The sequence below is a fragment of the Rhinolophus ferrumequinum genome, chromosome 5 (assembly GCF_004115265.2).
Source record: "Rhinolophus ferrumequinum isolate MPI-CBG mRhiFer1 chromosome 5, mRhiFer1_v1.p, whole genome shotgun sequence".
In the NCBI taxonomy this organism is placed as follows: domain Eukaryota; kingdom Metazoa; phylum Chordata; class Mammalia; order Chiroptera; family Rhinolophidae; genus Rhinolophus; species Rhinolophus ferrumequinum.
Window position 1 is genome coordinate 85278279 of NC_046288.1, and position 14821 is coordinate 85293099.

A 14821-nucleotide genomic window follows, 5' to 3' on the forward strand; every position below is an offset into this window, starting at 1 on the left:
GCTCCTCTCGGTCGTCCACACCCGCCGCAGTGGTACCGGCAGCCTGGGAGGGGCCATGTTACGGGCTGGTTTGTGTACCCCCAAAACTCATGTTGAAGTGCTAACCTCCAGCACCCCAGAATGTGACTGTATTGGAGATGCGGCCTTTAGGGACATAACTAAGTTAAAATGGGGGGGAGGGGCCTGGTCTTTCCTGACTGGGGTCCTTATAAGAAGAGGACACCAGGACGCAGACACGCACAGAGGGACGACCCTGTGAGGACACGGGGAGCAGACGGCCCTCCACACGCCAAGGAAGGAGGCCTCAGAAGGAACCAACCTGCCCACCCGGGCACCTCACACTCCAGCCTGCAGGACGGGGAGGGAGCGAGTCTCTGCCGTTTAGCCCCTGGTCTGTGGCATTTTGGACAGCAGTCCCAGGACACTGACACAGACTGTGGAGCCCTCCCCTCCCCAGTGGAGGACACCCAGCTCCTCCTACACTCAGCACGATAGCAGTGAGGGGGGCACGACACCAGGACCAGACGCCAGGCCACAAGGCACACAGGGTGGTGCCCGGGCAAGCCTGAGTGCAAACCTGGGTCTGCGTCTGGGAGGAAGCGAACAGGGAGCGGGCATGATCTCGCTGGCGGCCTCTTCACTGGCTCACTCGCCAGTGCTGCCCACGCCCTCCCATGTCCCTCTCGTGGCCCTGGCGTCCTCCAGGACAGTGTGGGGCCACCTCCTCCAACGGGAGGCCTGCCCCGCTTCCCCCGGCCCTGTGACCCCAGTTCTATATGCTGGACTGGGCATCGACGCAGGGGTCGGCCTGTCCCCTCAGACCATGGGCTTCCGAAGGCCGGCAGGGGCTGGGGTCTCTCCAGGGAACTCAGCCTGACCCCACAGAGCAGTCCTGAGTCCTCGGTCACCCCCACGTAAGACATCACACCCCAGGATATTGTTTGCAAAGAAGATGGTGCCACTCTGAGACAGGGAACAGAGGGTCTGTTTTTCTCCATGTCCCTGTAGCTAGGTCGTCTATTTTACTGGCCAAACGACGTATGCATACATTTTATACATTTGAAAAACCTTTGCATCTCAGCTTGCTTGTCTATAATGTGGAGAAACCTCCTGGAGGGGTTTCCTGTCTCTGACAATTCACAGATGCAGCCTGTGAGGGCTTGGCTCTGACAGACCATCCTGACGTGTGTTTCAGCTCAGGCTGCACTCACGACGGGAAGCTGCTCACCTGGATGCTGGCCCCAGGTCCCCGGGAATATTTCCTGGCACGGGAGGGGCCGCACCAGGTTACATGGGCTCTGCCAGGACGAAGCACTTGGGCTGTCGGCAGCAGCCTGGGGCCCGCTCTGCCCCAGCATGTTTAGGGCGGTCCCGAGCAAGTGGCGGGGGCTGCACACACGCCCCTCTGTGTCCAGTTCCCAGCCCTGTGGAAAGATGATAGGAGCAGAGCGCCTCCCGGTCACTGAGTGCAGACATGGGGAGCCAAGTGGAGGGTCCCCAGAATCAGGACACTGGGGTTCCCACTCTCTCTGCTCTGACTCCGCATGCCCAGAGGAGCTTCACAATTAAACCCAATGCGGGTGTTACCTGGGGCCTGTGCATACCGACACAGGTGCACGGGGCCCCATTCGACCTCAGCCTGGCACCGGGGAAGCACTGGCTACAACGGCAATTCGGGCAGTGGTTCTCATTAATGTCACACACAAGTGTGACTGTGCGAGAGGTCTGATACCCATTTATCTCCACTTAAAGGCAATGGGCTGAGGCTCAGAGAGGGCTAGTGATTTGCCCAAGGTCACACAGCTGGGCAGAAGCACGGCAGGACTCCAATGGCAAGAAGGGAACTGGCTTCTGGGTTTCCTGGTGCCCCCCAGGGCCTGACATGGAGGCACACTTGTTAAACGACAGCTGAGCACACCCCCAAGACGGTGAGCTAGTCAGCTCTCATCCGGATTCCCAGGTAACAGGAGCCACCCCAGCTGAGGGCTGGTTACAGAGGGAGTTAGCGAGGCCCACACCACCTCTGCTGTGTTTCTCAGGGGCTGACGGCCCTCTAGAGATGCCCAGAGCTGAGCGGGTCTGCCTGGCTCGTGCTCATTAACTGGCTCTCATGTGATGAACAGAAGTACCGCTTTCTCTTCCTGCCGTCCAGTCCCGAGTGGCCAGCTGGCCAGGAGAATGATTTCCGAGGGACCCGACTGTAAAAACCACGTGTGCCTGCTCTGTCCACTCACGCATGGCCCCACTCCGGCCGGCCCAGGGCCTGGAGCTTATTCTCATTTCGCGGGGACACAGAAGAGCCCCTGGGGGGCTGGGGCAGGGCTAGGATGAAGGGAGGGTGAAAGGAGGGACAAGCAGGGCATGACCGGGGCCTGCGTCCTGTCCCAGGACACGGAGGGCAGGCCGTAGCCCCAGGAGCGCCGGGCACAGCATGGAGGGGGCAGCCGTTCTCAGGCTGCCAGCCTCTGCCCCAGTGTCCCCACAGCGTCTGCAAGGACGGCCCAGGAAGCCAGCTCTGGCTATGCAGCCCAAGGCGGTGACACCTTTCTCCTCCTCTGTCCCTACAGTGTTCGGGGGGCCTCCCTTCCATTGGGATAATGGCCACGGCCACCATGGGCTGGCCTTCAGGCTGACAGCAGAGGCTGGCGGAGCCGAGCTCCTTGCAGACCCTGAGGCCAGCTCAGCAGCCAGGTCCAGAATCCAGGGGCCAGTGCTGGCCACCTTGACCTGTCCTTGGGTGGGCCTGCCATGGTCCTGGGCCCCACTCTCCAAGCCCAGTCAGCCTGGTGAGAAGGTCCCCACCTTCCCCCCGCCACACACACAGTGTACACGCTCACGCGTGTGTGTGGTCCTGAGGCCTGTCGGCCTGCAGATCCCTTTGCCAGGCCTTGGCTTGGTGTAGGACGAGGGGTCCACAGGCAAAGGTCAGGCTCTGTGAGGGTGGGGATGCTGCCTGGCTCCTCGCTGAGACCCGGGTGGCACAGGGGGAGTTTGCAGAGTGAATCAGCCCCGTGGGAGGACGATGGACAGTTGCAATGTGCTGCCACTTACTGAGACCCCGGCGTGTACATGACAAACTAGGACGGTCAGATCTGCGAGTGCGGGAGGTACAGGAAAGCCCAACAACGTCTGCGGCCTCATCTCCCAAACCTGTGACTGTTCCCCTGTGTGAGACCAAAGGGACTGAGAGATGGGACTGAGGAGCATGAGGGGAGGTCCTCTGGGACTGTCGGGTGGCCCCACGTAACCACAGGGTCCTTCTGAGAGGAGCGGTGGCGATGGAAGCAGGGCTGAGCGAGGGGCACAAGCAGGACGGCAGCCCCCTGACCCCGGGATGAAAGGAGCACAGCCCTGCCGGCCGTTTAAACTCCTGACCCCCAGAACTGCAAGGCGCTCCATTTGTGCTTTTCTAAGGCTCTGCATCTGGGTGATTCATTACAGCAGCCACAGGAAATGAATCCAGTCACCAGCTTCCTCCCGCAGCCTTCCCTGCTCTGTGTCCCTAGAGCCGGGAGGACGGCGGTCGTGTGGCTCTGTCCTCCCTCCTTGCCTCCCACATGTCCCAGGCACCACATGTCAGGGATGGGTGCTGTCCTGGCACGTACTCGGGGGGACTGCCCTGGGTCCCCAGGCAGTGGGGGGAGCACAGGGCCTGGCCACGGGATGTGACAGTTCTGGGAATTCAGCTAAAATGGTGGTGGCTGTCACCTGTGGCACTTGGGGAGCAGTGGGACCAGCCACTAAGGTCCCCCCAGGCTGTGGGCTTCCTTTGTCCCTTGCTTCCTTCCACGCTGTCACCAGCCACTAAAGTCCCCCCAGGCTGTGGGCTTCCTTTGTCCCTTGCTTCCTTCCACGCTGTCACCAGCCACTAAAGTCCCCCCAGGCTGTGGGCTTCCTTTGTCCCTTGCTTCCTTCTATGCTGTCATCAGCCCTCTGGCCATCACCAAGGCTCTCCAGCTGTCACCCCAGAATGTGCCATTTGAGTTCCGGAGGACACCTGGGGTAACAGAGGAGCAGACGTGGGTGGTGGCCCAGGCAGGCTGCCAATGCCGGGGTCTCAGCAGCCACAGACCTGCCCCAGGGCCCTGTGCCCCTCACCAAGGGGGACTGGCCCCTTCACGCCAGCCTCTGCTGCTTCCTTTAGCCGGGGGCATGGACCCCCGGTCCTCCAGCCCCTGAGGGAACCCCTCCCTCTCGCCACTCCCCTCGGCCTGAGGCTGGAGAAGCGAGGCCCCGGGGAGGGCTGTGCCCAGCAGTGCCCGACGCGGATCTGGTCTCTTCAGGAATGAAAGGTGGTCACAGGAACCTAAATTAAATCAGAGCCCTGTATTGACACTTTGAGTAGGACCCTGAGCAAAGCAACTGGCATCGTTTTAAAATCTGGCAAAACAAAATCCTAGAAGAAAGAAAGTGCCGCCCCTAAGAGATGCACTACCCACCTCCCAGCCCAGCCTGGTGTCCCCGGAAAGGGACCGAGCACCTGCATGGCCCACAAGCCAGGCTGCTGGGGGTTGGGGAAGCTTGGGGGGCACAGAGAGGAGGTACCTGTCCTCCACAGAGCCCTCCCTCCCTGGCCCAGGGCCCTCTTCCCCAGGTCCTTGTGGCATCCGGGTGTTCCCATGGCATCCGGGTGTCCCCATGGCATGCAGAGTGTTCCTGTGGCATGCTGGGTACCCCGTGGCATGCTGGGTATCCCTGTGGTATGCTGTGTGTCCCTATGGCATGTTGCCTGTCCCCGTGGCACGCTGGGTATCCCAATGGCATGCCGGGTATTCTCCCCGTGGCATGCTGCGTGTCCCTATGGCATGTTGCCTGTCCCCGTGGCACGCTGGCTATCCCAATGGCATGCCGGGTATTCTCCCCGTGGCATGCTGCGTGTCCCCTTGGTCATTCAGTCTGAAGAAGCTGGTCAGCACCCTCCTGATTGTATGACAATCACACGAGTGTGAAGAATACATCTGAGAAAACAGTGAATCCACCAACCTTGTTTTTGTCTTCAGTTCTGGCTGCTTGTCGACACGCCGGGTGCCAGATGGAGGAACCTGGGGACATTTTCCCAAGAGGGAAGTGGTTAGTGTCATTTCCCAAAATGCAGGGGCCGTGGGGAAGTCGGGCGGCGGAGCGGGCAGTCCACACGGGGGCGTTCAGCTGCCCACACCCCCCCCGGAGCCCCGGGCGCCCTCTGTGCGGAGTCCAAGCTGGACTCGGGGCACGCGGATCACAGGCCCTGCCCCGGGGGGGACATGAAATAAATGGGCAAACACAGCGCCGTGAGCCACCTGCTCCCACTGGGGGCTGCACGGCGCCCCTCAGAACTGTGCGGGCACCTCGCCCAGCCGGGGGCAGCCGACAAGGCTGGGAGGAGGGCTACGTGGGTGGTTTCAAGTTCAGAGACAGAGGAGAGAGGAGGGCTGTCTGTGTGACCTCTGCCTGCTCCTCGCCGTGTGTGTGTGTGTGTGTGTGTGTGTGGGGGGGGGGGCGTCTGTGGCCCGGCCGTGGACGCATCTGGGCTGGAGCTGGGGCGGGAAGGGGGGACCTCAGAGGGGACCTCAGGCATGGGGTGAGGAGCAGGGCTGAGAGCTGGGGGCCGAGCAGGAAGCCCTGGGCCCGACCCCGTCACTAATTCACTGTCTCTGAGCCTTCTCCTGCTTCCGTTTCCTCACCTGCCAGCTCTGCTCAGCCACCCACATCAAAAGCCACAACCAAGGTCACCAAGTGCCCCATGTGCCGGCTGCTCTGCTCTTTGCTAATTCTACATCATCTTCCCCGAGGGGTGGATTGTTCCCACCTGCAAACAGGGCCAATGATAACCCCACCTCACCAGGTCAGTGGGCGATTCTAATAAAAGTAAGTGGGGTCATGAGGTATCGGAAAGGGGCTTTGTGAACAGTCACGTGCACGTGTCCCATCATCATGAAGTTTCTTCCAAACGAGCTCCCTGTCCCCCATCCTTTGGGCCCAGAGCACTTGCTTCACCCCCGTCTCCCCAGGGCCTCTCTGAACCTCAGCCTGAGCCGGACTCGGGTCCTACGCTCTCTGCTGGCAGCTGTGCTGCAGGGTCCGCGGTGGCGGTGGGGGCCGTGTCCATCCCAGTCTCACATCCCCAAACAAGCCACATGGGACCTGGCACAGCAAGGGCTTAAAAGTGTGTGGAAGGAGGCAGCTACATCCCTTTTTTGCTTGTGAAACCGTCCAGGTCATGTGAGATAATGAACTTATTAGTGCTCCTTTGTGGCAAATCAGGAGTTCCCAGGCAGACCACGATGGGCGTTGGGGGCTGGCTTTAAACATTTATTTAAAAAATTGTTTACGATTATAAAGGTCACAGATGTTCCTTATTAAAAAGTACAGAAAGCTAACAGAGTATAAATAAGAAAATTACAATCATCTGTAACCTCCCACCCACTTTCAGTCGGGCGGCCCTCCAGTATTCACTCACATAGAAGAGTGAGGACCGTGTTACAGTTTTTTATTGTGTGATTCTTGCTGTAAAATGTCCTGAACATCCCCCCGTACAAGGAAATACCAAAAACGTAACTTGAAGGGCGGCGTAACGTTCCACCGTGTGAACAGTGAGAATTTATTTGTCTGCTCCTCTCCTGTTAGCTTCAGTGGTTTATTTCTAAGTAATGTTTCGGGTGCTCCGCTGTGTCTCCTAGTATTTACTTAAGGACTGCCTAGGGCGCAGGCATTTTTAAGGCTCTCGATGCACATGACCAATTTCCCAATTGTCACCCCCATCGGCCTTCAAGACGCCCGTTTCCTTGAGCCTCATAACATGGGGATGTGCCTTTCCTTTTCATCTTGGGAAAAAAATACCATCTGATGGTTATTTTAATCATTAGTGCGAGACAGCATCCAACCCCTACGTTTATTGGAAAGAGTCTACAGAGGAGGAGGTGTGTCCAGCGGAAAGTGTGGGGTGGTGTTGGGGAGTGGTACCCAGGCCATCATTCTCAGAGGCCATGGGGCTCACCGGGACCCATGCTCTTCAGAGCTTTTACTGCACCTGATTCACCTGTCAAATAACATCTGCACGGGGGCCAACATCCAGGTAGACTCGGCACAGGGTCTCGGGGTGTCTGGGCAGAAAAGGCCCCTGGCCCTGGGACTCTGGTGCTCCATGGTGCAGAGCAGGAAAACCGCCCACCTGCTCTGACCACTCATCTGACCATCTGACCAACTGGAAAATCTAAGCCTGGGGAAGGGGACAGGACTGGCTTCAACATCCCACAAAAAGCTATGGCAGGACCTGCTTTAGAAATAGGGTGCCAGCCTCAGTCCAGAACCATGAAGAGCATCTTTGTTCCCTGAAATGGGGCCCCCTGTGACGGCGAGCTCGTGTCCCCGCCCCAGCGCCATTTGTGCTTGGGTGGCATCAGAAGGCCTGAAGGCTCTATTTACAGTGAGGGCGACGCCTCGGGTAGGGGCACCTCTCGCCGCCCAGACTTCCTAGCACTGCTGGGAGGGGCGCAAAGGACCCCTTTCATGGGCTCTCCAGCAGAGGCTCAAGGAACAAGAGGGGACACTGGGGACGAGGCCGTCCTAGCTGACATCACCCCATGAGGTTCAGCCTCAGAAAGGGAGGCTTGTTTGGCACACAGCCCCCAGACAACGCTGCATGAGGTCATTAAATGGCCCGTCTGCGGGGCAGTGTGTGGCTCTCCCACCTGCCTGGCTTTGCTCAGCTTGCCTCCAGGGTCACTGGAGACAGAGAAATCATTGAAAAGAAACTGTGGCTAAAGGGATGGATCTCAATATCCGACCCGTCCTCCCCACTGTGCCTGCTCGGACCCTGCTCCCCCAGTTCCCCGCTGTGTGGCGGGGCTTCCTAAGTAGCCAGATAACATGTGACCCACCAGTTCACACCCAGCTCGTGGAATGGGCCCAAGACATGTCCATGTCCTGCCCTGGGGACTGAGCAGCCCGTCTGTGTCCTTACCTTGAAGATACATCTCCTCGCCCTCTGCAAACATCCGGCCACACCTGACACATAGTGCACACAATGGGTGGTAGTGTTTTTCCCCCGCCTGCAAGAAGACAACAGGTGTTTCTACTCGAGTAGCGGTCCTGAGCCAGCAGCACGCCTGCACACAGGATGCTGAAAGGTGTGCTGTGTGGCAGAGCGCCCACAGAGCCCGCGGCCAGTGGCTGCCCAGGGTGCTGTGTGTGAAAGCTGGCTCTGCCCGACGGGGACCACGGCTGGGAGCAGAGACCCAGCCACACCACCCGGCCTCCAGGAGCAAGTGTGTCACCAGCTCCCGGCTCAGAGGTTGATGGGTCAGCCTCCCCCATTAAGCTGGCTGGGGGGGGGCAGGTCCTATTCATCGGTGTATCTGGGGGGGCTGGAGGAGGAGAAAGGGGAACGGGAGGGGTGATGAAGTGGACGTTATTTCCCAGGTGGAGGGACCAGAGGGGCAGGGAGAAAAATGCTTAATAATTTTCTTACGTGTCCTTGTACTGTTCAGTTTTCTCAATCAGCATTTATTATTTGTATAATTCTTAAAATCCATTACATTAGATTACAGTAGTAACACTGAAATAACCTAAACCAATTGCATTGGCTGGTTTGGCTTAGTTCTACCTGGTGCAACCTCGCCCGCCCCAGAGCTTCCCAAAGCCTGGCGTTCAGCGTTCCTTTACAGCAACTACTGCTTCACCTGGTAATTACGGCGGGGCTGCCGCCTGCAGCTAAATGTGGATGCTAATCCCCGAGTTTCTCTCTCCTAAAATGGGCAAGAATCTAATCATCACTTCCCGAATGTGGATGATGAATAATCACTTTCCTGAAAAAGTAAGTAATGGGATAAAAACTGATTACAAGCACTTTATTTTTCCTGTCTTCACCCACCGCGTCTTCGGGGGAAACCAGGCCCAAAGGTGACCCCTGTGTGTTGGGGAGAAGAATCCAGAACACGCTTGGAACAGAAGCCAGCCACTAAAAAGCAGATTCCTTTTTTCCAGAATTCGAAACTAGGCAAAGGACTCTGTGTTGTCAGAGTCAGGCTGGTGGCTGGCCTTAGGGGGCCCCAGGGGGCGCCTGGGGTGGGGGGCAGGGCACGCTCTTTCTTGATCTGGGTGCTGGTTACATGGGCGTGTCCGGTTTGGGGAAATTTATCAAGCTGCACAAGTGTGATCTGTGCTCTCCTCTGTGGGTGCCACACACCAGTGAAGGTGTCCCCACAAAATGGACCAATGACCGAAATGCAAGAGCTAAAAGTATAAAACTGTGAGAAGAAAGCACAGAGGTACATCTTCATGAGCCCCGATTGGCAGCGGATTCTTGGATCTGACACTAAAAGCATGGGCAGCAGTAACCACATAGGTAAGTTGGAATTCATAAAAATTACAAACTTCTGTGCAACAAAGGACATTATCAAGGAAGTGGAAAGGCTAAAAACTACAGAATGGGAGGAAGTATTTGCAGATCACAGGTCTGAGAAGGGCTGAGTATCCGGAATACATGAAGAACTCTAATGGCCCAACAGCAAAAAGACAAAGGGTCCAATGGAAAGCGGGCCAATGCCCTGAACACACAGTCCTCCAAAGAAGACATGCCAAGGCCAAGTGGTGCCTCCAAGGTGCTCAGCTGCCCTGTCACTAAGGAAATACAAACCATCCACAACAAGACCGCACCTCACACCACCTGCGCTGACAATAATTAAAACAAAACAAAACAAAAATTGGAAGATAACAAGTGTTAGTGAAGATGTGGAGAAATTGGAACCCTTGCACATTGGTGGGAATGGACAGTGGTGCAGTTGCCGTGGAAAACAGTTTGCCAGTGATTCCAAAAGTACAGAATTACCTCAGGACCCAGCAATTCCATTCCTAGGTATATAAGAAAAACAAAGAGAACAGAACAGGAGAAATGAAAACATGGATCCACACAAAACGTGTACAGGAAGGTTTGTAGCAGCATGATTCTGTCTCTAAATGGTGGAAACAACCCAAATGTCTATCCGGGGATGAGCAGATAAACAAAATGTGGTCCCTCCATCCGTTGGAGTATTACTCAGCCATGAAAAAGAACGGCGTCCTGACCTATGGGGCCCCGTGATGTCTTATAAGGATATTACAGTCCTTATGAGACACCGCGCCCTCTTTCTGCCACGTGCGGACACGGGGAAAGCGCAGCCCTCTACAAGGCAGGACGCGAGCCCTTGCCGGAAACTGAACGGCCGGAACTCTGATCATGGACTTCCAGCCTCCAGAACCGTGAGAAAATGACTGTTGTTAACGGCACACAGTCTATAGTATTTGTTACAGCAGCCCGAGCAAATGAACATGAGCTTCTGGAGGCAAAACGACACGTAGCCTCACTCTTCTGTCAATCACCAGCCACTCTAGTCCCCTCACTGCAGCCACCGTGACACAGGGTGTCACCAGACCACTGCTGGACTCCCAGCTCTTTCAGGGAGTTTCCTCCCAATTACTGTCCGACAAAGGCCTCTAGGACACTTCAGCACCGGGGGTGTCATCAGTGCAGCCCCGCCAACCCCCTGCCAGGCAGGCAGACCAGCCCCTCACCCAGGTGTGGCTGCAGATGGCTCAGATTTTAAAAGTATATGAAAAGCGCATGAGATTTTATAGTGCGTGGTTTTAAAACAATGTCTTATGCTTTCTGACAAGTGACTGTCACCTTTAATGAGACAGAACGAGGCTGGTTAGGAACGCAGGAACACAGCCTCCAGGGGCACAGGGCACACACTATTCCCCAACAGGCCAGAGTGGGGGGCTCAGCAGGTCCCGCCGCCAGGGGCATGCAGGGCGGGGTCGGGCTCCAGAAAGCCCCTCCCTGCCGCCCTGCAGAGGACTAGCGACCTCTTCCTCACGGGGCTGTCGGAAGCACAGAGGGAGAGGCCCTGCGCTGTGAGGCGCCTTGCACCCCTGAGGCGGCGCCCCTTCTCCTCCCTAAGCCAGTCTGTGGCCTGGTCCATTCTCTGGAGAACCGGCAGTGCCTCCACCTGCTTTCCAAGCCCTCCCCGGATTCCACACTGCAGAGGGCTGCACGTGCACGTCCCCGGGCTGGCCAGCACCCCATGGCCACAAGTGCATTTACTGCCCAATTCAAAGCTTTAGTTTCCTCTTTGAATGACCAGAAGCGAATCCAGACCTTACCAGACCTACTCATCAGAGTGCACGGATCAAACAGCATTTACTGCGAAGCCAACCAGCGCCTTCAGCAGGAGCGATGCAGCTGTGGGAACAGCCTGCAGCCCACAGCCCCCACAGGTTCCCTGCAGCCCAGGCTCTCCAGGGCCTACGTGACCCTGAAAAGAAGACGCAGCTCCTTGCCGCGCTGGCAAAGCCCCGCGTGGTCCGCAGCCCCCCCCCCCAGAGCCCCTGACCTCACTCCTGCCCCTTTCCCTCCGCTGGCTCCACGTGTCCACCAGGCCTCCTCCTTAGCCTTGGGACACGCTCACCCTTGCTCGGGGTCTCTGCCAGCAGGGTGGCACGGCTCACTGCCCGCTCTGTCTCACCACTTAGCTCCCTTTAGGGTGTGGGCTTCGGGAGGACTGAGTGCCGTCCCTTTCTTCTCTGCTGTCCCCAGGCCCCAGAGCAGAGCTAGCTGCACGTGGAGGTGGTGCCCAATAAAGACACTTGGAAAGAGAAACAGTGCCCGCCAGCCGTTCATCAGTGGTGCTAGGGACCACAGGGGGGCTCGGACCAAGGGGGTTTGGGGTGCCAGCATATCAAGGCTCTAAGGGGCCTGCACAGATGTCTGCTCAGCCTGCGTTCTGGGCCCAGCTGACCAGGAAACGCCTGACAATGGCAGAGCCCAATATTTGAGGATAAGGACTTGCTATCAGGCAAAAGGCAAGTCAGTGTGTGTGTGTGTGTGTGTGTGTGTGTGTGTGTGTGGTGTGCGTGTGTGTGTGTGGCCAGTGTGTGTTTGTGTGTGTGTGGTCGGTGTGTGTGTGTGGCCGGTGTGTGTTTGTGTGTGTGTGGTCAGTGTGTGTGTGTGGCCGGTGTGTGTTTGTGTGTGTGTGGTCAGTGTGTGTGTGTGGCCGGTGTGTGTTTGTGTGTGTGTGGTCGGTGTGTGTGTGTGGCCGGTGTGTGTTTGTGTGTGTGTGGTCAGTGTGTGTGTGTGGCCGGTGTGTGTTTGTGTGTGTGTGGTCAGTGTGTGTGTGTGGCTGGTGTGTGTTTGTGTGTGTGTGGTCAGTGTGTGTGTGTGGCCGGTGTGTGTGTGTGTGTGGGGTGTGTGTGTGGCCGGTGTGTGTGTGTGTGGTCAGTGTGTGTGTGCATTTGCCCTGAGTCTACAAGGATGATTTCTACACGCTGACAGTCGTCTGGGTGACGGCATTCATTATGCATGATTTTTTGGTTTATTAGATGATAAACAATGATTCCTCCTGAGTGTGCTCTTTAAATAAACACATTAATTAAGTTTTCAAAACAGAGAAAAAAGTTGGGGCCTGGGGAAGCTGACTTCACCTCTGTCCTGAGGAAATGCTTTCATTTGTTTGGAACATTTGGTTTATCTTCTCCCACTGATAAAAGCCACACCTGCTTGTGAGGGTAAATGGAAAGTGCCAAAAGAAGAAAAACGAAGCAAATAAACCAGCATCCCAGAGTCTCAGGAGATGGTTTACTGGGCATGGAGAAATGTTTAGCTGGACGCCTGACCCAAGGCTGGGTCCACCTGTGGTTGCCTCTCCCACCTGGTCTCCTCCTCCAGGCCAGGCAGGGGGGCCTGTAACCACCATCTCCATGAATCCGGCCCCAGCCCAGGATGGGACACCATTAGTGTTCAGAAAGGGTAAGGTGAGTTGTGGACAGAGGGAGGAAGGAAGAAAGGAAGGTAGGAAGGGTGGAAGGAGGAAAAGAGGGAGGAAGAGAGGAAGGAAGGAAGGGAGGTAGGGAGGTAGGAAGGGAGGAAGGAAGGAAGGAGGGAGGAAGAGAGGGAGGCAGGAAGGAAAGAAAGAAGGGAGGGAGGAAGGAAGGGAGGGAAGAAGGAAGGAGGGAGGAATTAGTAGTCTCAGAGGGACCCAGGCCTCCTTGTTACCATGGGGACAGTCAGGCTGCAGGAGGCAGGTGGGACTCAGCAGCCAGGGTGCAAGCAGCACCCCCTGTCCCAACCCCACCTCCTCCACCTGTGCAGGGAAGCCTTAGAGCTAAAACCACTGAGAACAAAATAGAGAACGAGGCAGGGGAGGTAGGTGCGTGGGGTGACAGAGCGAGGACTCAGCCAGGGACGCCCCCCACGCAGCACCTCCTCCCCTTAGCAAACGCTGGTCTAGTGGGTCTGGGGACACTTCTGTCCCCGGCAATTCCCCACCACCTCCCAGCTGTCTCCTGGGGCGACTCCATCCCCAGGGGCCCCACTGCCACTGGGCTGCCCCAGCCACCCACCTCCACCCACCTCCACCCACCCCCAACCCGCCTGTGCTCATCAAGAGACACCCTGAGACGTGCAGGCTGCGGGAAACACACAGTAGAGGACGCTACATATTTAGGAGAGACTGAGGTGGGGGAGAGCCCCTCCGCCATGTCCGACGCACGTTTCACGGGCGGGCGCTGCTGGCGCCCAGCGTTGAGATGCCACTCCGCCCGCCACACAGGCCCGACGCGGCACAGATTGACGGCTTCTGCGGCTGGCGGGAAGCGGCCGGGGCTGCTCTCCCACTCGTGCTCCACAGAGAGGAAAGTTCTGAGCGACACCAAGCACCTTGGGGGCAAAACGGGGTCCTGGGGGGGGTGACAGGTACGTGGGAGGTCTGACACCTGGCCGATGTGTCCTGCTCACTGCCAGCCCACCCACCTGCAGCCCAGCAGGGCGCCACTCCCCACCAGCCCCACCAGGCTTCCTACCTGCAGGGGTCCTGGCACCAGAGCCCAGTCCGATCAGGCCTCTGTCCAGCGCCTGCTCCCGGGACAGGCCGGCTGGAACCAGCAGTGTGACGTGAGGACGGCCACCCTCGCCCTTTGGCCAGCTCTGGATCCTTTCCCTTCTTTGCAGAGTCTGCCACCTGCTGACCCCCAAGAGCTCAGTGCCCGCCCAGCCGGTGCCAGCACACTCTGGGCCAGGCTCAGGGGCTGCGCGGGGGCTGCTCCCCTTCTGCAGAGCGGGCTCCTCTCCCCTGCCACCCGCAGCTGCCGCCTCACCAAGGAGGATGCTCAGAGCTTTGCAGAGCCCGCCGCCCGCCCGCCCGCCTGCCCGCCGACTCAGCCAGCCCTGAGCTCCCGGCAGAGGCGAAAACAAAAGCATTAATCTTCCCTGGGAGGCCCTGCATCCTCCACTGCAGAGAGGAGGAAAAAGCCAGACCTGTTTTCCTCCTGCTCCTCGCAACTAAGAGGGCCCTTCCTGATACACCAGATGTACCGGAGGGGCCTGGGCCCAGGCACCAGCCCCCCAGTGCAGCATCTGTTCCAGCATCAAATAGCAGAGGCGCTTCCACAGCAGTGGGGGTCACCCTGCATTCCAGACCCCCAAGGGGAGGCCCCCTGCCTGCTGCATGACAGTCCCCATCCCACTCCCCACCATCCGTTGCCAGAGGGCCAGCACTGAGCTGGGGACACTTCACAAACATGTCCCTTGAGTCCCCGAGATGTTACTAGAACACTTGTCCAGGGCCTGGAGAAGCAGGGCCAGCAGCATGGTTTGGTCAGGTCTGGCCCCTCCCAGGGTGCGGGGGCCGCTGCCCGTGGCTGTCAGGAAGCGGCCCAGGCGGGTTCACACACCTGAGGCCCCAACAGCTCAGCCCACCTGAGCCTCCTGTAGGCAGTCAGGTACCACCACATGGCATGATGCTAAGACAGAAACATGAACCAATGTCTGCGGACGAGGAGAGGCCAGGTGGAGGGGGTGGGGGTGCCA

The 14821-nt window shown here is 57.9% G+C and overlaps 1 protein-coding gene across 24 annotated transcripts in view; it reads right to left on the reverse strand.

Moving 5' to 3' along the window:
* ABLIM2 (actin binding LIM protein family member 2) overlaps positions 1-14821 on the reverse strand; it is a 124765-nt gene that overhangs the window by 51132 nt on the left and 58812 nt on the right. For all 24 annotated transcript variants that reach the window (XR_004422973.1, XM_033105460.1, XM_033105479.1 and 21 more), the window contains exons 7-8: positions 7943-8030; positions 4984-5042 (exon numbers count right to left, since the gene is read on the reverse strand). Coding sequence is in view for 23 of the 24 variants with exons in the window: in XM_033105460.1 (XP_032961351.1) it covers positions 4984-5042; positions 7943-8030 (147 nt within the window). In the remaining variant the exon portion in view is untranslated. The remainder of the gene's footprint in view (positions 1-4983; positions 5043-7942; positions 8031-14821) is intronic.